Source organism: Scophthalmus maximus, chromosome 14, assembly GCF_022379125.1.
Source record: "Scophthalmus maximus strain ysfricsl-2021 chromosome 14, ASM2237912v1, whole genome shotgun sequence".
Taxonomy (NCBI): Eukaryota; Metazoa; Chordata; class Actinopteri; order Pleuronectiformes; family Scophthalmidae; genus Scophthalmus; species Scophthalmus maximus.
Window position 1 is genome coordinate 3,460,746 of NC_061528.1, and position 22,811 is coordinate 3,483,556.

Below are 22,811 nucleotides of genomic sequence, written 5' to 3' on the forward strand. Positions count from 1 at the left end.
CCTTTGATAAAAAAGCAGACATGATAATAATCAGGCAACAGCTGTAAGTAAGTAATCTTTATTTATATAGCACCATTCACAAAGTACTTCACAAAGATAAAAATTACAATTCAAATGTCTGAGATACTTTTGAGGCTAAAAAAATAAGTAAAAAAATAAAAGCCACAACATGAAACTGATCAAATTCAGATTTTGAAATGTGATCAGAATTTTACTTTAAGTTTGATCATTAAATGTATTTTAAGTACCTAAACTATTTAGATTGGACTCTTGCAGTGGAGTATATTTTAATTAGAGTATTATTTATTGTTGGATAGTGTAAACCAAGTCATCATACCTCAATAACACTCCTTGTGTCTACATGCTTGTTTGTTGACATTACTCTCGCTGCTTCAATCCTCTCAGCTGTTCTTGTCATATGATTAATCAATTACTGGTTTGGTCTATAGACTGTCGGATAATATGGATTTCTTAGTATTTTTCAAATTCTTTCAAATGCTTGTTCTGCCTTAACACAAGTCTAAACTCTGGATAACATTCATCTCAGCTGCAACACAAATCATATAGGATGACGACCAACGGGCCTAAACCACAAGCTCACATGATTCAGTGTTAAAAAAATGGTCTTGAAATGACGATAATACCCTTTTTAACACCATAATTTCAATAATAAGTTATGGTGACAGGCCTATTTGGCAGTCCTTTTGAGCAGTAGTCAGTGGCCATTTTGTGCCTCGTTGTTCTCATCATGTCTCCGTAGTTATTTTGCAGTTTTTTGAGTCAATTTGCTGCAGTCAGTGGCCATTTTATGCCTCCTCCTTGATGTGTTTTTGTGGTTTTTAGTTGCCATTCGCCACTTTGTAGCTATTCTGCAGTTTTTGTTGTTGTTGTAGTCGTCGGCCATTCTGTGCCCGTTTCTACTCATCACGTCTCTCTGTAGTTATTTTTTTCCCATCTTTTTGTTGCATTTGTTGACTCTTGGAGATTGTTCTACATCTTCTTTGTGTCGTTCCAACTGTTTTAACTGAACTCTGTGACTTTCAAAGAAGAAGAAAAAATTCACTTCGACACAGATTTATTTTATTTTTTTATATTTTAAATATATAATTTAATTCATTTAATTGGATTCTATTATTTCACAACCACGGCTGGAGTAAAAACCCGTGGAGGTTGGCGGCGGGTTCGGCTGTTGAACCGCTGCGCCCCCTGCCGGACGGACGGGCACCCAGCAGCACAGGCGCTGTGTGTACCCACAATGCAGAGCGGCGCGCGGCGCGTCATTGGAGAGGGACGACGATGGCGGCGGTCGGTGCACCAGAAGTGATCACACAGCTGGAAGGCGCTGCCAAAGTTTTAATGGTGAGGAAAAAGTCCGCGGCCGCCGGGAAAACCGTCGGCGGAGGAGGCGCCCGCGTCTCGACGTGGTGTCGGCGGTCGAGTTGAGAGGCGGCAGCGGGGGAAGCGGGAGGCACCGCCGCCGGTTCTCCGGTTGTTGTTTTTAAATGTGTCCAGTTTTTTTTTTTTTTTTTTTTTTTTATATAAACCGGGGAAATGCGTGGCGCATAAAAAAAACAAAAACCCGGCATGATTAGTAATAATTCCTCCTCCTCTCTCTTGGTTCACCCGCGCCCTCCTCCGCCCGTCAACAGTTCCCCCACGTTCGGACACTTTACAACGCGACACCCACGTTTCCAGAAACTTCGCCCCCTTTTTTTTGTTTGTTTGTTGTAAAACGTTCCCGTCAAGTTCGATGGTTGACTCCCCACGAGCTCCAGCCTCCAGCCTCCTTTAGAAAAACAACAACTAAACAGTCGTGTGTTTCCATCAGTTGCTCCTCCACCCTGCCCCCGCCCCATGTGGACGGATGGGGGCAGCTACAGGAGCCGGGAGTGGCCAACTGACCGACCATGTGCATGTCGTGTGTGTGTGTGTGTGTGTGTGTGTGTGTGTGTGTGTGGTGGAGACATTAGCTACCAGCTACACAGCCTCCTCTTCTTCTTCTTCTTCTACTTCTTCTTCTTCTCCTTGTTTGTCGTCTTCTTCTTCTCCTTCTTCTCCTTGTTCGTCTCCTTCTCCTTCTTCTCCTTGTTCGTCTCCTTCTCCTTCTTCTCCTTGTTCTTCTTCTCCTTGTTCGTCTTCGTCTTCTTCTCCTTGTTCGTCTTCTTCTTCTTCTCCTTGTTCGTCTTCGTCTTCTTCTTCTCCTTGTTCTTCTTGTTCTTCTCCTTGTTGTTCTTCTTCTTCTCCTTGTTCGTCTTCTTCTTCTTCTTCTGCCAAATAGGTGATGTGAAAAATCACAGCAGCCAACACTGGAGAGCTTTACCTCCCACTTGTTGTTGTTGTTGTTGTTGTTGTTGAACATGACAGTCCTGTAGTCATTTCACAGACATATGCGAGCGCTTGAAGCTGTTTATTTTTGCCTGTTTGATAAATGTTTATGTTTATTGATTCTGTATTGCACTCTTGGGTGATAATATCTTCATGGTTGAATGAACTTGTTATTAGTTCACTTTGGACAAATGCGTCTGCTAAATTAAATGTAATAATGAATGTAATAATATGGCTATTGGACGATTGTTTTTACAGATCGAAAATATCTATCTATATATATTTATTTATATCAGGCCACTTTAAAACCGCTCGGGCAAAACTCTTTTCTCTCACCTTCAGAATATCTACTCTTATCATTCATTTTTTTTTTAACTTTCATTGGACAATGATATTGTGGAAAATAGCAAAAGACAGACAGGAAATGTATCGTAGTTGTCATTGCACAAGGAAACAACGGTACAGCACAATTAGAGGCGCTACTTCTGAAAATGGTGCAAATTTATAAAGAAAACAAAACCAAGTCTTAACTCCGACACAACCAATAACTACGAGACTACTTTTTATTATATTATAACCTCCGTCAAGGAGGTTAATTTTTTCGTCGCTGTCTGTTGGTTGGTTGGTTGGTTTGTTTGTCAGCAGGATTGCGACCATACAATGCGAAGAATGCGACATGGACAAAAGAGTAAGCCATTTCATTTTGTGGCAGATTCTGGAATTTTTTTTAAATCCCTTTGGGAGATGGGGCAGTTTTTGACACTTTCCCTTTTTGCCAGGGAATAATTCATGGATAATTTAAAAAAGTTGGCATATTAAGGGGACTTGTATCTAGGAGTGAGTGCAATTTTGTGCCGATTCAAATTCAAATCCGGACCAAGCGGCTTTAAATGTGCTTCCATAGAGGGACTGTTGGGCCTGCTAGTTATGGAGGCTTTTTCAGATTTTGTCTGTCTTGTTTTTTTTCCTTCAGTCATAAAGTAATTTATAGTCCTTGGCTCTAACTGACTTTGTGTGTTTACTGTTCCCTCGCTGAGCCTCCATGATAAATCCGTTCCGTCTTTCACAGGCACCGCCGTCCATGGTCAGCACCGAGCAGAGGCAACATGCTGAACACGTGTTCCTCTCCTTCAGGAAGTCCAAGTCTCCCTTTGCCATCTGCAAGCACATCCTCGGTAACTACTGACACATACATGTTATTTACTCGCCGCCCGAACAAACACAAACAGCTTGTTTTTTTCCAGAGCCGTAGGTCAAGGGCCCGTCTCTGACTGTTGTGTAAAGGGAGGAACATGTGTATTAAAGTTGTGTTCGTCCTATCTGGGCTTCAGCCGCTGATGTTGTGATCACAAACCCTCTGCCCTGATGTTTGTGTAGAACACAAACTTGTTTTACTGTCACGGACGATTCTCATTTGATGAGTGTTTTTTAACCTTTGGCTTCCATCTGAAAGGAGCTTTGTGATAAAGAGTGAAATCTCTCATATTGAACATCAACATGTGTCTTTTTATTCTAATCTGGCTGTTAGTGTTGTTGTTTTGCTTCTAGTGCACAGTAGTGCTGTGTGTCCGGGCAGATCCAGTGTGGACACTGATGCTGATCACGAGTCAGACAAGATGTTCGACAGATAGATTGATCGATCACAACTCCCTCCTCAATCAAAAACAAATTGAAGGCTTTTCATTACTTCCTGTATGTAAATTCAACAGCACCACAAACTACATCCTTTAAACTATCTTACAGTTGACTCACCTCAGGTTGCAACTAATGGCTATTTTCATTCTTGTTTTAATGTGCAGATCATTTTTTTAATTAACCATATCTGTAAATATCTGAAAATTGAATATAATTTCTTTTTGGTTTAATGCAACACAAGACTGGAAAAAGTGGCCCACAAATATTTGACAATTTTATCATCAAAATGGACAAAAACAATTTATCACTATTATAATTATATTTACATAATTTTCTTTCAAATGACGATTAGTTGTTTGGTCCATAAAATAGTGAAAAATGTCGACTGTGTTTCCCAATCTCAAAGATGGTATTTTGTTTTGTCCACACCAAACATATTTAGTTTACTGTCACAGAGGAGCAAAGAAACCAGAAAATATTCACATTTAAGAAGCTGAAATCTGAGGATTTTTACTCATTTTTTCATAAAAACTACCGGAACAGATTAAGCCGTTATCAAAATATTTGGCCATTAATTTAGTAATCAATTACTAACCGATTAACTGTTGCAGCACTAACTGATCCACAATTTTCAAGCAAAAAAATATAATTTTTTACTTCCGGCTCCACAAATGTGCGAATTTGCTGATTTCAGATGTCACATAAGAATTTAGGAAATTGTGGGAAATGAGGGATTCTTTTTTTGACTTTCATGTCTTTTTAAACGTCTCCGTATTCTCTTGTATCTTCTCTTGTATGGTCCCTCTCTTTACCCTTGGCCTCTCCAGAGACCAGTAAGGTGGACTATGTGCTGTTCCAGGCAGCCACAGCCGTCATGGAGGCCGTCGTGCGGGAGTGGATCCTGCTGGAGAAGACCAGCATCGAGTCGCTGCGGACGTTCCTCCTCACCTACGTCTTACAAAGACCCAAGTAAGAAATAACGAAAGAGAGAGAGGGGCATGATAAAACCTGTGCACTACTTCCCCTTCAAGTTACTGAAAACAAAGCTCTCGCTCTCCCGCTCTCCTCCAGTCTGCAGAAGTACGTCCGGGAGCAGATCCTGTTGGCTGTGGCCGTCATCGTGAAGAGGGGCTCGCTCGACAAATCCATAAACTGCAAAAGCATCTTCCTCGAGGTCGGACAGCTCATAAGCAGCGGGAACCCCACAGTGGTGAGATAGACGTGTGACTTTTTAATGATTTCACTATTCACTATTTATTAGATTCCGACCGATATGGATTTTTTTGGGGGGGGTGGGGGGGGGGGGATATCGATATTCGGGAGTACGAGATATCCGATACCGATACATCTGCCGATGTGTGTATATATATATATATTTGTATCTTGTTTTAAATATGTCAATGATTCCGAAGATGTCATTATAAAACCTTTATGACGAAGAAATGTACTTGAGGCTTGATATTTTAGATTAACCATAAACTTTATCATAAAAAAGTATGATTAAAAATTAACACAAATACAGCCAAACATTATTACATCATCAAATATAATTATAAAAATATTAATCATCATCAAAAATATTTTTTACAATGACAAAGCACAGCAGCTTTGTATAGTCCTTCATTCCAAACAAACTGTCTCATCTCCTTTCAGACCCGATGCTACAGTTTCCCAGAATACACTTTGAGATGAATGAGCATGTGGAATTTATTTTTGGATTCAAAGCGTTGAATGAATTATTCTCAACAAAAACTGTGTTAAAGCTTTGATCGTGTTTATTTGGTGTTTTTTGCCTTGATGGACCACATTCGTGTCCAGATTTTTTTCTCTCTTCTTCTTCGTGGGATCTGGCTTGGATTACTGGGAGCTCAGACTGAAAATAAAAAAATGGCACAAAGGCCGGCGTCCTGGGATAGAAGCTCCAGGCGTGTTCCTGTGGTTAGGAAGGAAAATATAATTCCGTGCGTCTGTTTTCTTTCGCTTATGCACTCAAATAAATTTTTCGGTATAAATCGTGGGCTTTTGTAATGATGACATATTTTTGTGTGACTAAAACATTTCTACGCAGAGGCAAAACATTTGTCTCCCATTTGAAACAGTATATGATTTATTTTTTCAGTGCTGCTCCGTGTTATAAGACAAAAATACAAAACAAACCCATCCTTTATCCAGTAGGTGGCACCATTTTATGTGTTACCCGAACCAAACCGCCAACCAGAAAAGGTTGACTGTGCCATGGAGAGAGACATAACTCCTTTAACTGCTTTCATCATCCCTCATTCTTTACAATCACAATCAAAAAAATGCAAAAATTAACAATCAGAAACTATATGAGTATGGACGGCAGACTTTTTTTTATTTTATCAGAAAAATGAGCTCTGTTTGAGCAATAAGGCCAATTTTCATCTGGTGTCCTCTTACCTGATGTCGAAAGGACAAAGTGCTGAAAGTATTTGTAGATTAATTGATTCATTTTTAGTTTTTAGTATCAAAAACTTCCTCGCACAACATTAGTGAGACATGCGTAAGATCAAAAGCTATCACTCTACACATCTATGACTATTATCTAAACCTGTGTATTTGCAGTTAACACCTCAACTGTTGTGCACTAAACACTTTAATAATACAATATGATATATTATAATATAATAGTTATTTTAATAACATACTTAAGCATTTTTTGTACAGTGGACGATGCATTGTTGGACTTGAGATCGCTGCTGCCAAGTTATCTTCAAACGGACAAAACAAAATGTTTTTGCAAATATTTCATACTTTTGATTTTCTTGGATCTTCACTGAGCCGCCAACCACCACTTCATAATGTTTTGCAGCTGCTCCATTTCCTGTGTGCAATGCACTGTGGGACAATATTGTCCGAGCTGCATGCCAACGATTTTTTCCTCCAGTATACTGTAAAACTCTAACACAGTGTTAAGTCTTTCCACTTATAAGGCTCCTTCCTTTCTGGGTATTGTAGCGTGAATCTCCATTGATACGTATATCTTTATGTGAACTTTGACCTCTGCTCTCCCGCAGCAAACGCTGGCCTGCTCCATCCTGACGGCACTGCTCAGTGAGTTCTCCAGCTCCAGTAAGACCAGCAGTATCGGCCTCAGCATGGAGTTCCATGGCAGCTGCAAGCGTCTGTTCCAGGTTTGTCTCCCCATATCCTGCAAATCCGTAACGATGTTAAAGTAACGATGACAACTCCTTCTTTTATTCATCGCTTACTTCCTTCCTCACCTCCAGGAGGAAAGCCTGCGTGAGATCTTCATGTTGACCATGGAGGTGCTGCAGGAGTTCAGCCGACGAGAGAACCTCAGCGCCCAGATGTCGTGCGTCTTCCAGCGCTACCTGACTCTGGCCAACCAGGTCCTCAGCTGGAACTTTCTGCCGCCCAATCATATCCTTTCTGTGTCTGTCGGCGACCAAGGTTTATTACACACCTAAAATTGACACAAATATTGGATAATGTCTGTGATGAAATACAGGTCAGTCCCATGTTACACACAGTTCTTTTATGCTTTGGAATATTAGTTTCTGAAGAACGGGATTATTTCAATCTTTACACTTGACAATCCCGCTGATCTTCTTCAGTTTGTAATTTTAGCCATTTCTGAAATTGCTTTGAAACGAATCTGAAATCGTTACGTTGTTACACCCAAATATCCAACATAATTCACAATGGTAAAGCAACAAAAGCAGTCAAACCATCAGTTTAGTCAAAACAGTTTAGAACCTGTTACCAGACACCAGACCATTTCTGTGCACAAGCCTGAAGATTAAAAGGTTGCTGTTCTTCGACCCTCGTGATTACAGTCATATCCCTCAAAGTCTCATTTGAAAAAGATAACACAAAAGAAGCTGAACGGGGATTACAGAGGCACAGCCATGGTAGAAATGTACGGTAAATTGGCCGTCGCTGTATCAACAGTTGTTTCGGTGATGTGAGGTTCCTAAATTGCTTCACGCATCGGGAGTCGGTCGAGCTGTCAAACAATGTTTAATCTGTAGATGTTGTGTTAAGGTCCAGACCAAAACGCACCTGAAGCAGCATTACCAAGGTGGAAGCAATGAAAAGTTTTTAAAAAATGTAAGGTTTTTCCTTATATTAGTACCAAACAGTGTAGATTAATTAATGGCCTGCCATAAATTACATGATGAGGCATCCTGGCTTGTGAGGTGTCTTATCAGAGTTAATGGCCAAAAACACAAAAAAAGATGTAACATTTTTTGTCAAAAAAACAACAAAAAAGGATGAGCTGATAGTTACAGGTTAAAGGAAAATGGTGACATTAGGGTCAGAGAGTTATACATGAATATACATGAGTTATTTTGTGTGGATGAGTATGAAATGTCACTATATTGGCTTTCGCTGTGTGTGTGTGTGCATGCAAGTGTGTGTGTGTGTGTGTGTGTGTGTGTGTGTGTGCGTGCGTGCGTGTGCGTGTGTGTGCGTGTGTGTCTACAAATATGTGATGCCAGGAATTCATATCTGTCCATCAGTTTTGCTTTGTAGTTCATCTCTTATGCTCACATCCACATTATCTTTGCAGTTGGCTGCATTGTTGAGCAAACTTGTGGCTGTGTGTGTGTGTGTGTGTGTGTGTGTGTGTGTGTGTGTGTGTGTGTGTGTGTGTGTGTGTGTGTGTGTGTGTGTGTCTGTGTGTGTGTGTGTGTGTGTGTGTGTGTGTGTGTGTGTGTGTGTGTGTGTGTGTGTGTGTGTGTGTATCCCGGCTCATTACGGCCTAAATCCCATCCAGCCTGGCATCCTCCCGCTGCCTGTCTGAGCGGATCTGGAGTGGCGCTTGCTGCCACCCAGGGCCGTGTATCACTTTCAAAGAGGTGTCTGTGCGTCCATCCCCGTGTCATTCCAGCAGCGCACCACCCCCGCCTTGGCTTGTTCAGGCTCCCCTTGGTATGCCTGGCACGCTCAGCTCAATGTGTGTGTTGTCAAAGATGCACTGCTACACACACTGTGTATGTGTGTGTGTGTGCGCGCGTGTATGTGTATATAAGCTGTTGCAGTCAATTTTTAGATGTCAGTTTAATTCTGTGTGTGTGTGTGTATGAAGCCATCAGAGCTGCTACTGTACAGGATAGCAGGATATTGTCGGCTTGAAGATTAATATGAAATATCAAAATGTTCAAAATATCTTTATTTCTGTTACTAGAGGTAGTGATAGGTTTGTTTGCATTGTACATAACAATTAGGTGATAGGAATTTATCATGTTCCCATGGCAACTTTCTCTTTAATATCTCAGGGTGTATTCGGCCATTATGGACAAGGTCTTGACTCTAACGTTCTTACCTACTTACTTACGTTCTTACCTACTTACTTACGTTCTTACTTTCTTACGTACTTACTTGCGTACTTATCTACTTACTTACGTACTTACTGACGTACTTACCTACTTACTTACGTTCTTACGTACTTACTTACGTTCTTACGTACTTACTTACGTACTTACCTACTTACTTAAGTTCTTACGTACTTACTTGCGTACTTATCTATTTACTTACGTTCTTACTTACATACTTACTCACGTTCTTACGTACTTACCTACTTACTGACGTACTTACTCACGTTCTAACATGCTTACTTACTGACGTACTTACCTGCTAACTTACGTACTCTCGTACTTACTTACCTACTTACTTTCTTACGTACTTACTGCATACTTACTTACTTACTCACATATTTATTTATTGATCCCAAGCTGGGAAATTCTGGAAATGACCTGGATTTGTTATTTATTTATTTTATTTTATATCAGATATCAACCCTTTATGAGAAAGAAATGTAATTGAGGCTTGATATTTTAGTTTAACCATAAACTTTATCAGAAATAACTATAAATGAGAAGAAAACACAAATACAACCAAATATATAGAACTTGAATTAAGAAAATAAACGTAAAATGTAAACATAAATGCACATTTTTTTCTGCATAGTTTATTCTGTACAATAAAGGATCTTATATTGGTAAACAGATCGGGCTCTAGTTTTCACGCAGTAAGAATATTTTGAAATGTTGCTGTCTGCAACCTGAGGATTGTCTCGCAAAAACCATTAATTCTATTTAAATTACAAGATAGCTTATAAATAAAATGAGGTCAGCCTGCCTGTGGCTCTACTGTAGTTGCGTACAGATAGAGCCGTGGTTCTCTGGTTTCCCGCCGTTGAGTTGTCACAAATGTTGATTGGCCATAGAAATAGCATGTAAATGTTTGAATCAAGTGGCGTCCTCCTTGGAATTCCGCGTTGCATGTGATGGCTACAAGTGTCCGTGCTGTTGTTGAAAAGGAGAACAGATTGATGAAGGCCACTGGGACAACGGAATGAGTGTGGCCGCCTGTCGGCAAGTGTCACAACACGCCCCGTGTGATGCGATGCGAGCGTATGCCAGTATATGGGTATCAGGGGGCCTCTCCTTAATTGCGTGTCTGACAGCGGCTGCCTTTCACACACATGAACACACACACACACACACACACACACACACACACACTCTCACTCTCCTCAACCAAAGCTCAAAGGCACTTTTTGAAAAAGCCTCCGAGCGGCATGTGTGTCATCTGTCCACGCCGCCGTCTGAACCTCGGCCCTTTTGGCTTCGGTGTCATCTGGTGGAGGGCACGCTCCCCGGGCGTCGGTACGACACCGTGTCACTCCACACCGGGCTTCACTCTAGCCGGGGTCGTGGTCAGGCCTCGGGGCTGCGGCGGCGGCGGGCGGCGGTCAGGTGCTGTAAATGGCTGTCCGAGCTGACAGATAGATCACCCCCCCTCCACCCTCAGCGATCCGCCACTCAACAAAGTCCTTCAGGTCCTTTTGTGTTCTTTAGTCGTTTCTGGCATGTTCCTGTCTGTGTTAGTTGTGTTTCTATAAAAGCAAGTGGAGCTTTGGCCATTTTTCATTTTTGATTGCGGCCATCTGTTGTTTTCTTCACTAGAGAGTAGAGCTGCAACAGTTTATCGATTATTCGATTTGTAATGGACTACTAAATGAATTGGCAACTATTTTGATAATTGATTAATCGGTTCAAGTAGATTTTATGAAAGAAAAAAGTGATTTCAGCTTCTTAAATGTGAATATTTTCTGGTTTCTTTGCTCCTCTGTAACAGTAAACTAATTATCTTTGGTGTGTGGACAAAACAAAACATCATCTTGGTGGTTTGGGAAACACGATCGACATTTCATGACATTTAATGAATCAAAACAACTTATCGATTAATCGAGAAAATAATCGACAGATTAATCGATAATGAAAATAATCGTTAGTTGCAGCCTTACTAGACAGGAAAGTGTAGATTTCATGGTGTTACCGACTCCCGAAAACTCAAGTTGAATCAAATTAGGGATGCACCGCTACTACTTACTTTTTAGACCAAGTACTTACATTTAGCTACTTGCAGATATCGAGTACCGATATGAGTACTTTTATAGCTTGTGCTGGTGGCATGAAATATTATGATCGTCAGTGCCAGCTTTTTTTTGTTCTTGTACGGTTTGTGCATGTTTGTGCATCCCTATTTCAAATAAAGGCAGGGCATGGCGTTCCCTGTCGCGCCTCCTCCACTGTACCTCTGTTTGTCTTAATATCCGTCCCTGACTTGACTTGCACTGTGAAGAGAGGAACCTCAAATTTTCATCGAGGCTTAATAAAAGTGTCATTAACTCCTCGTAGCCACGGTTACCCCCCCCCCGCCACCCCGTCCCGGCCACGCCAGCAGAAGTTATTCTTGTTCCGAAGAGACGAGTCCCGACACTCGCCTCGTTCTGGCTTAGTATTCTCATTAGCTGTTCAGGGGTCAATTTATGGCCGTTCTGCCCCACTCGGGTTAAGGTCGGGATTAGGAGTGCGTAAGCCGATGCTGCGTGTTTGCCTTGGCCCTGACCCCGTACGGAGAATCTTCAACTGCCCACTGTCTAAACACAGACGGTGGGGTATTATGTGCAGACGGCTCGTATGCTGACGGACGTTGCGCTGAAATTCTTTTTGTGACAAATGTCCCATTTATCTCCTGTCCTGCTTCACTATTTGAATTGTTGAGGTGACTCAGAGGAGATGCTGCACTTTTTAACGCTTGTAGATTTATTCCAATACAGTGAACGAGAATGTAGAACTTAACTAGAGCTGCAACAGTTAATCGATTAGCGATCGTCTGCCAAATTAATCGCCAACTATTTTGATAATCGACTAATTGGTTCAAGTAGTTTTTTATGATTTCAGCTTCTTAAATGTGAATATTTTCGGTGTACTTTGGTGTGTGGACAAAACATCATCTTGGAGTTTGGGAAACACGGTCAACATTTTTCTCCATTTTTCACCATGTAATGGACCGAAAAAATTAACAGATGAATCGAGAACATAATCGGCAGATTATTTAAAAAGGAAAATGATGGTTAGCTGTAGCCCAAAACTTAACAAAACACGTCAATAAACACCAAAGACACTTATATGTCACCCATTATCTTAAGGTGCCACTCAAGATATGTGCAAAAAAAAAGTCGGTATATCTTTATTGTAAAATCCCCTTGTTTATGAAATTAACACACAATAAACTTCCAGCACGCATAGTTTATATTATATTGGTGGCTAAAGTGAGAATTAATGACAGCTGCTGTCTAAACAGATGGAGCCAAACAGTAGAAGGAAATGGGAAAGATAAGGGAGGGAGGGGTGGTGGTGGTGGGGGGGGTCATTGAGGTGGTATTCCCGGACTGTTATTTCACATGGTGCGGCTGCGGGTGGAGACTTAGGGCAGGATATATCACTTAAACCCCACCACACGCCTAAGCATAGCGCTGCGCTCTTCGCACGGCGGCTGGCAGACGCGCGGCCGCCCTCCCCCCGAGCGCCGGGGTCCATCCTCCGCAAGGATCAGGCGTAATGAATAGAGGATACAGGAGAAGCTCGCTAATCCACGATCCTTGAGCAGGAAGGTCGTTCGGGCCTGCAAAATGTTCAGATTACCCAAACTGATTGTCTATTTACGGTGGTCGTGAAAACAGATTCATCCTTGGAAGTGTTTTGTACGGTGTCTGCACTTTGATAAACGTGGGAAATGTGAGTAGTGAGGTTGTTTGTCTAAGTATTTTTTTTTTCGGGCAATTTTGCCTTTATTTTGATAGACACAGTGAAGAGTAAAAGAGGAAACTGAGTCAATTCAAGAAAAACCTCCTGCTGAAGTCACACTGAGTTAGATTTGACCTGTCACACAAACCTGGCATGGGCATAGGAAAGGAGAGATAAAAGGCAAAAGGAGGAGAGCAAAAAAGTCCAAGAAGGAAAGAAAAACAATTCTTTGTCATAAAGGTTTGACAACGACATCTTAGGAATCATTGAGAGATTACAAAAATATATATATATATACATCGGCAAATCCATATCGTTAAATTAATATTAATAATAAAATGACATATTAAAAAGAAGTGGGAACCAAATAGCAACATTGATGAACACTGAAAAAAGACTAACTGTTCAATGGGATGGGCTACAAGGTTCAAGAAGTTGACCCAGTGAAATGAAAGGAAGCCAACAGCTGGCCAGAAAGATACAAACATTTTTTTTTTAAAATTGTGCACATTGAATTTGAAACAAAGTCAATTACTTCAAAAATACAATGCAGTTAAGGAATTCAAAACTGCAAACACACTGGTGATGTTGTTGTTTGGTCCACCGATAGACTGAAATATTAATTTTCTTGTATATTTAATGTATTAACAAGATGTTACTCGTTACACGTTCACGGTCCCCAGAGGATGAATCCCACTGACTTCAGTGATATATCCTGATGTTCCCCGTAGCGCCATCTTGACATTGTAACGTTGATATGTTATTTAAACGTCTTGGACTCAGATGCATTGTCAGGTACCTTCAGTACAAACATTCATGGTGCTCAGAGGATGAATTTTTTTTGTTAGTCATCCCTGGATTTTTTCCATCGGCCTCAGCTGCACTTCCATGTTTAGCGCTTATACGCAAAGGTTAGAATGCTGACATTAGTTTGGATGCTGTCGCATTTAATTTAGTTCACGTCTGTTCGTCTCCTTTTGTTGGTCTAGTCTTGAACTTGAGACGTTGCGTCGTTCGGTTTTCTAATCCACGCATTTCGTCTTCTCACCCCTCTCCTGCCATTTTGTAGCCGTGTGGTTGGTCCATGCACAGCAACGTTTGCTGAGTTACAACCCGTGACGGGGAAGATTGACGGGCGTGTCATTTCAACTATGTTCCCTCGTCGAGCTTTGAAGTGGAGAGCAGTGCGTCGCTACCTGGACTAAAGGTCCACATGCGAAACTATAAATACGGCGTGGCCAAGTGTCACAGAAGATCTGTCAAGTCATCATGAACGGAATCAAAGGAAGTTAGACTTGAGTCGCTGAGTGAGTGGCGGATCAAACGGGGCCTTACGTCGGCTCTTTTATTGGCGTTTGACTGGCAGCCGGCGTTCATTACGACTCTGCGCTGTGCAATTATGTGTCTGCAGATTTGGCAACTGCAAGTGAGAAACTCTGGGTGTGTGTGAATCTCCCCGCTGGCGTTTGATTCAAAACCGCTCGCGGTCGGCGGCGGTTCCCGTCGGTTTGTGTATTCGGTCAGCGGGGTGTGTTCTTGCGAGCCAGTTGTGTGTCCGTTTACGCGTCGGCCTCGTCTTATCTTTCCAGTGGAAAATTGACGTGTCACATTAGTTATTCTGGAGCCTGTTGGAAGCGTCGAGACGGTGGCAGGTGATGTCTTTTAAAAACCCACCGAACCACAGCCCACATGTCCTCGTCACTCCGCGTACATTAGTCACCCTGGAGGCATGTGCACTTCACACACACACACACACACACACACACACACATGCCAACAGACACACACACATACACAGTCCTTCTTTTTTTTCCGTTTTCAAAAAAAGCGAGGGAGTGAGTGTTGTTGCTGTAAAGTTACTGGTCAGCTCTGCGACTCACATTTATGATATTTATTATTTTCTATGTATTTTTATTAATCAATTAATCGTTGTATTAATATTATAAGGTTGGATATGGTTTGGGCGATTCATAAAGTTGGTGTCATGTGGATTATGGTTGATGATAAATTATATTGATAAGCACCTGTTTACCTGGGTGTGTGAGTGAAGAGAGGATGAGGGGGTCTTGACACTTTTGATTACTTTGATTATTGATTATAATTTGTCTCCATTAAAATAAGTTGCTCCTCGAGTTTCATCATTTTTCTTGTTGTAATCTGGATCTCAGAGAAGCTTTTTTTTGTCGCACGTCAGAGAAAGTAGACCAGGCGTCGGCTCCTCTCCCACTTTTGACTTTGTTTGCTGAAGTCGTAACGGGGTATTTAACTTTGAAATTTGGAATTTCAGACTGTTCATCAGATAACACACCACTTTGAAGATGTCACTCTGGTTTTTTTTCTTTTTTTATCCCTCCAACACTCTCCAGTTTTTCGGACAAAGCTGGTCTTATACTCAAACTGGCATTGAACATGTTACGCCACATTTGATCATGTTTGCTTGTTTATTCCTCCTCAGCTGATCACTCACAAGCCCCTTTAATGTTTTATGTTCCGTAATCTAATGTCATTGGAGAGTTCAAATTAAGTTTTGGAAGCTTTCAAGATGATATTCTCGGTGCACTTCGGAACAAATAAAACCAGTCATCTAAATTATCAGTCAGTTAAAAAACATTTTGATTTGATTCTTAAATTATGCTCTTTCTTGACGGAATGTTGAGGCGTCCCTGTTCTTGATGTCACGAGCTGTCGGAGCCTTTTTTTTCTCTTTACATCTCTGTCCAGCTGTGTGAAATAGCTGTGTAGTTATCATTCCTGAGGTCTCTTGTGAGTTTTGTCTCGGTCATACGATCTTTAGGAGCGTCTGTGCGACCCCCCATCGACCGAGGTGGTCCCTCCCCGAGGAGACGGCCTCCGTCCGCAGGTCGCAGGACTTTGTCAGTGTCACTTATGTGGGACCGAATATGAATTTTGCGCCTCTGTGTCTTCTACACTTTTATTTTCTCTTGTATTTAAGGGATTTGCCGTGTATCTAAGGTGAAAAAAAACAGACGATTTTCATTTTAATGTGGTTCATTTTTGGAAAGCTGCAGCGAGACAGATATTAAATATAGAGACTAACAGTACGTGAAAGCAACTGAAAGTCAACCTCGAAAAAAGAAAGCAGAGGCAAACGTTAAATCGATTAATCGATTAGTAATCGACTATTACATCACTCGCCAACTATTTTGATCAACGATTAATCGGTTCAAGTAGTTTTTTAATGAAAAAGAAAAGTTGAGATTCTCTGATTTCAACTTCTTACATGTGAATATTTAACAAACATGGTCAACATTTTTCACCTTTTTATGACATTCTATGGAACAAACAAGTAATCGATTAATGGAGAAAATAATCGTCAGATTAATCGATGATGAGAATAATCGTTAGTTGCTGCCCTTGACGTGTTATAGTCAGAAACAAATAGTTAAACCCTGGCAACTCTGACTCGCTTTTCCCGATCCCCTTTTCTTATTCTGTCTTTCCGAAAAGGTTCAGTTAAAGGTCCTCTGCTCCACCACGACTATTTTTAACAGTAGGCCTGAAAGCCAAGCATTGGACGGACGGACACACACACACACACACACACACACACACACACACACACACACTCACACACACACAAACACACACACACACACACACACACACACACACACACACACACACACACACACACACACACACACACTCCCTCCCACAGACTCCTTAGACAGGTGCCAACTTTTGTGCCGAAACAGTGCGGCGTGGTGTGTTGTGGCGGGGTGTGTGCGCGGGGAGTGACTGTGGGCTGGTGTCAGAGGAATGCTTGACCTCGCCGGCCTGCGCCGCTGTTTGGCTTTGATCGAAACATTCCTCTGGAAGTTTCCCCCTCCCGCTGTCACTGGGCCGCGGGGGCAGCGACTTGGTCGTGTGGGTGATGGAAAACGGAGAGGAAGAGCGTCATGTATTTTTTCAATTTGTATTTATTCTATTTGGACGCAAACGTGCAGGGTACCAATATGGAAACGTAGAGACACAAAGCAACAATAGTTTTGATTATTAATTGGTGGTCCAATATCCTGGATAAGGGACAATAAAAGTATTTTTAACCCTTTAAATCTGATGCTGTCCAGCCGAATGTTGTTGAAACCCAATGAATGTTATTTTAGTCCAAAGTTTCCAAAGATACCAAATGAGTCTCTTTATAATGTAGAGAAACTTGATGAAACGATGCACATGAAATCTTGGAATATTTCCTTTTGATGTAGAGATGCAGCCATTGAAACCGCAGGACTTTGGATTTGAATTAAAGCTTGTAGATCATTTTTTTCTAGCAAAATCTTGTTATTCGAACTTTTTGATTTGTGAGGGTTGAATAATTGAATTAGAAACTGAATATTTATATTTGAATTTTGAGCTGTTGGTCAGAAAATCCAACAAATATCTGCTATTTTCTGACATTATATCGACCAAACAGTTAATCGATTGACTTGGAATATACGTGGCTGATTAATTGATGATGAAGCCCTTGTCCCTTGAAGCTATATTTCATTCATGGGCTCATACAAGCTGATACAGAAAATAGACAAACTGTATTAGGAGGGGGGGGGGGGGTATTTTGGGGTTGTTTAGGAAACTATTCAGGCCAGAGATGTTTTGATGAAGGAAATAGTGGATCGAGTCTAAAAAAAGAGAGAGATTTAATTGGTTCTTCTTTTGTTAGGTAAGAGAGATTTTGTAGATAAAAAAGCAGAGAAAACACTAATACAAATGCCTCCTTTGTTGATCTTTTGGGTAAAATTATTTGCGGACGACTCTGATGTGTTTGTGGGACGTCAGACGTCTTCGTCAGGAGATTGAGTGTGTGTCGTTATGGGACTAGTTTTTTGGGGGGTAAAGGCATTTTGTCAGAGGCTTTGATTGAGAGAATTGTTTTCTTCTCTCCCTAATTTGGGAGAGAGGAAGGAGCAGTCGGGGGAATTGTTCTTGATGAGCGAAGGAAAAATGTTATGTGTCGTGGGTGTTTTCAGGAGTCGTGAATACGGACAGGAAGTGCTGGGTTGGCTGTGTGTCAGGGGAGAAAGTGTGTGTCGTGGTGTCATGGAAGTGAGAAAGACAAAATTAGGATTAAAACGTTTTTAGAACAGAGCGTGGGTTTAGATCAGGAACACGTTTATTATATGTGGTAAGGAGAGCCTCGGAAAATGTCAAGAAGGAGAACGAGTGTTGACAGTGTGAGAAGTTTAAATGTGAGGAGTACTTGTCATCGGGGGGGGGGGGGCATAAAAAGAGCCGTGCTTTGGTCTCGGAAAGCCCTCAGGAGGAGAGAGACAAAGTGATTGGCCGAGGAGGCGGAGGGAGGGAGGGAGTGTTCTGGAGCAGCAAGGAGGCTCGAGGACGTCTTGTAGAGGAGCGGACACAAGGGCAGAGAGCAACACACTGTCTCGATTGGCCGCGGGGAGAAGAGAGTGAGCGTCTCGTGTGTGTGTGTGTGTGTGTGTGTTTGTTTTAAGATCTTGAGGGAAGCGAGTGGGGGGGGGGAGAGAAAGTCAAGAGTGCACGAAGAAGGAGAGAGGAGTTCTGCCATAGGAAGGAAGAGAGAGGTGAGGGAGAGGACAGGAAGGGAAGGAGAAGGTGAAGCAGAAGGCAGGGGTTTTCTTTGTGGGCGAGTGAAGAGCTGACGAGGGACAAAGGGGAAGAAAAGGGGAGGACATAGACAACAAAGTGACCCGAGGGAGGGGATGGTGAGGAAATTAAAAAAGAAAAAGAAAAAATCCTTTGTGGAGTAAAAGATTGACGAGGTTAATGAGAGGCAGAGTCTCCGCTGCCGGCCTCTCGAGACCCAAAGACGGGAATACCCATTGAGGAAGGAGCTTAGTGACAGGAGCCGGTGTTTTTAAGTGTGTGGCACTCCTCCTCCTCCTCCTCCTCCTCCTCCTCCTCCTCCTCCTCTTCGTCATTCTCCTCTTCCTCCTCCACTACATGCTGTTGTTAGCCTTAACCGGCGGGTCACTGGGGCGCCACTACATCGCCATGTTCGAGGCCACGCAGAACGTCACGCTCAAGCCGTCCGAGTCCTGGAGGGAGGCGCTGCTGGACACCCGCGTCATGGACCTCTTCTTCACCGTGAGTAGCCCCTCCGTCATTTGAGTGCTTGTATGTTTTTTTAAGTGTCTCTTTGCACCTTTCAAATTTGATGAAGAAAGTGTTCTTCCAAAACCTTCAGTGTCCTTCCTCTCTGATATCTTATATTTCATCTTTTGTCAGTTAGTCTTCGCGTCTGTCTGCGTCTCTTTCCCTCCATCCACGTCTCTCTGTCACTGCGGAGGTTTTATTCTCCAAAGTTTAACTATTTCTCTCACATATTTCTCACATATTCCTTCATTGGAGTTTTCTTGTGTCCTGCTTTACCCTTTATCCTCCTCCGCCCCGTCCCCCCTGACCTCTAGATGGTTGGCTTATTTATCATAAACAAAGAGAGACAGTTTGCCTTTTTTCCTGTTAGGGTTTTCACGACTTCTTGCGGGTTTCTCCAGCAGACCATTAAGTGGATTTATGGCTGCTGCTGCAGCGGGGTCGTGTTTTTGTGTTACTGTCCAGAGGGCCGCCCGGTGAAGCAAATGTGTATTTTTGTGCGCCGACTTGTGTGTTTTAAAAGAGAGAGAGAGAGAGAGAGAGAGAGAGAGAGAGAGAGAGAGACGGCCCACGCTGGCTCAGAGCGCGATGTGGTGGGGAAGTGTGGAACAAACGGGTCAGCTCCTCTTCTTCTTCTTCTTCTTCTTCTTCTTCTTCTTCTTCTTCTTCTTCTTCTTCTTCTTCTTCCATCATGCGTCCGTCCCATCTCGCTGGCTGCCCGTCGCCACACACTGATCCACGACTCTTTAGCCTCTTTACCTGCCTCAAGCATTTATCATCCGCCTGTTCAACTGACTTGCCCTCAGGCAAAAACGACTAAGTCTTAAAGCTCTCTTCTGCCTAATGCTGCTCCCCTGCCTCCTCTTTTGTCTGCCTATTGAGAAACATCCTCATGCTACTCCGCCATCTCCCTGTCTCACACACTGCCAGATACTGGTCCATTCAAACAGACTTTCGGACGCTGACACACACACCAACACACTCAGTCAGCATCATGCATCGTTGACTCGAGTCAGAGACTCGGCTGTCTGACCGTCTGATTGGCCGACCGAGACTACAGTCGATTATTATTTTTCGCTGTAATGTGGGTGCAGGACGTATTGCACAAACATGTCGGCGGTCGGCTCGGCGCTGTTATGGTGTGTTCAAGTGCAAGGTTTTGACCCGTCAGTTTGTGTTTTCTGGCTCCGTTTTGTTTGAAGCCGTCTCGGCGTTAAATGCCTGCCGCTAAATTCTGCTCCACTGAAGCCAAATGACATGTTCTTTGCCAAATACTGCTTCCTGAGCGACATTTCGTACCTGTAATTTTTTTTTGTATGGTACGCATAGTATAATGTACAGTACAGTTCTTCTTACTCTTAGCTCTGATAGGTCCTTCGAATGACCATCAAGTTTGTAAATGACTCCCATTTTACCAAGTGGCAACCCGTGTCGTCACCCATTGGTTTGCGAACTGCTGTTTTCAACAGCGCCATTTTGGATTTGTTTGTTACCAGCAGGGATCGTGTGGGGGGGGGGCGTTTCTGACGGAGAGCTTGTCCACTGCACACCCACGGTACTAGCTGTCAATCACGCTGTTTCCACACCCCTGATGTATACGTTGCTTTATCGTTTATTTGACTCTTAATGAGATCACAATTTACAAAATGTACGTAACGTTTGCTTTTGCAAAATAACCTTGGGAGACCTGTTATCCTGAAGTAAATGCTCAGTAATACACATCATTATATAATTTAACAGTTGTGGCTCGAACCAGACAAAAGCATTTCCTTTGAATAATCGGTCATTTAAATTCAAGTTTATGAAATTTCTTGCCAAAATTGACGTGAAAAAACGAGAAACAGATCCATTCAATTGCAGTAGTACATTTTTTTCGTTGGGTAAACCTGAGCTCTGACTGTTTGCTGCCCAGCTCCTGCCGTAATGTGTCTAAAAGATTGAGATGTTCCTCTGAGGAAAACTGTTTTCATTCATCACATTCGGTAGCATCTAAATCCTCGAGTGTCCCTGTTGCCCTTTGACATTGTGGCTTTTAATTTGTTTCATGCGCCTCTGGTTTAAAATGAAAGTAAAACAAATCTACTGTATGAACAAACATGTCTAAAATGTGATGTCTCTTTTCATTAACAGCCATTTTGACTGTTTACAACTATGTTGAACTGCGAGGAAGAAAAAGCTAAACAAAGGCCACATTCGAGCACTAGTGAAACAATAACTCTCTTTTGTCCGACAATCTGCAGATGCTTAATTGCAGTTTTTCTCCGGCGCGGTGCTCGATAATCAACCCTCAGTCTAAACGTCACCTCCTTTTTCATATGCAGCTGAGAAAAGTTGTGATTGTCTGATTGTCAGTTCTAAAAAGCGGCCACAAATTACTGTAATTGGCTCCGAGCAGCGAATGTAATCAGAGATTTTATAATGTACAGAGCGCACACACGCACATACACACACACACACACACACACACACACACACACACACAGACTGACACTCACACACACGGGGGCTCTAATCAAGGATTTCAATCGGCCAATGAATAAAAATGTTTGTCATTTTTCGGCTGCTCCTCTTTGCTGCAGGAATCCGCAGGATGTGTTTTGTGCCGGTTTCAGTTTTCAGGCTTTCGGTCTCATCTCACACGCCGGTATTTCTAGTAGCTCCAACTGTTTATTGTAAGGGGCTGCCTTGACACCGTCAGCTGTCCGTGTGTGTGTGTGTGTGTGTGTGTGTGTGTGTGTGTGTGTGTGTGTGTGTGTGTGTGTGTGTGTGTGTGTGTGTGTGTGTGTGTGTGTGTGTGTGTGTGTGTGTGTGTGTGTGTGTGTGTGTGTGTGTGTGTGTGTGTGTGTGTGTGTGTGTGTGAGTGTGTGTGTTACAGCATCCCCCTGGTTGTGTATTTGAGTGTGTGTCGTGGTACATATCTGTCCCTGTAGGACTGTCAGTTCCAGCTCGTATAGTGAATACTTGTGTTCGCTCTTCATGCCTCCGTGGCCGCTTTCAGGCACAAACTACGCAAAACGTCTCATGTCCTCACTGTGACATTTTCCGGAAATGTTTACCGGGGGGGGGGAAGTTCCGGACGACATTTTTCGTTCTCACATGCAGCCCCTCCGGGAAAAGTCCGAGCTTCAGTGCACGTCTGAGAGCAGGTTCCATGTTGTCTGTGTGTTTATTCAATTTATTGTGCTCCTCTGCTGTCTCAGCTGCCGCGTGTCCTCAGCTGTGAGGGGTAACAGGCTTTCCGACGTATCTGTGCGCGTGTGTGTGTGTGCGTGTGTGTGTGTGTTGAGGGAGTGCTCGGCGACACGCGCTGCCGGGGTCACAGTCCACAGCCGACCAGTGGCAGGATTAGAGCCCGGCCCCGGGATTAGGGGGGCCCCTGTTAACAACCGCAATAACCCACCCATCACACAGACAAACATACAAACACACACACACACACACATACACACACCCCCTGCGGAGGAGGGCGCTGGGGAGTCTCTCCGTCCCTCTGCGGGGAGGTGGTGTCTGTCAGTCTCCCATTAACTGGCTCCAGGGCTCCCTCGCCGATCCGTCTCGAGCAAACAGGAGGCTGCTGTCAGTCAGGAGGTCGTCTCATCTCACATGATGATTCGTTTTATTCTTTACAACTCGGGTCTTATTTTTCTATTTCTGTCCCATCATTCCTGTCGA

At 42.8% G+C, this 22,811-nt stretch overlaps 1 protein-coding gene across 1 annotated transcript in view; it reads left to right on the forward strand.

The window, feature by feature from the left end:
- Window positions 1-1,274: 1,274 nt before the first annotated feature.
- xpo4 (exportin 4) overlaps window positions 1,275-22,811 on the forward strand; it is a 49,931-nt gene continuing 28,394 nt past the window's right edge. The window contains exons 1-7 of the mRNA XM_035604725.2: window positions 1,275-1,359; window positions 3,395-3,500; window positions 4,788-4,929; window positions 5,032-5,170; window positions 6,999-7,115; window positions 7,212-7,365; window positions 19,018-19,130. Of these exons, the coding sequence (XP_035460618.1) occupies window positions 1,297-1,359; window positions 3,395-3,500; window positions 4,788-4,929; window positions 5,032-5,170; window positions 6,999-7,115; window positions 7,212-7,365; window positions 19,018-19,130 (834 nt within the window). The 5' untranslated portion in view covers window positions 1,275-1,296. The remainder of the gene's footprint in view (window positions 1,360-3,394; window positions 3,501-4,787; window positions 4,930-5,031; window positions 5,171-6,998; window positions 7,116-7,211; window positions 7,366-19,017; window positions 19,131-22,811) is intronic.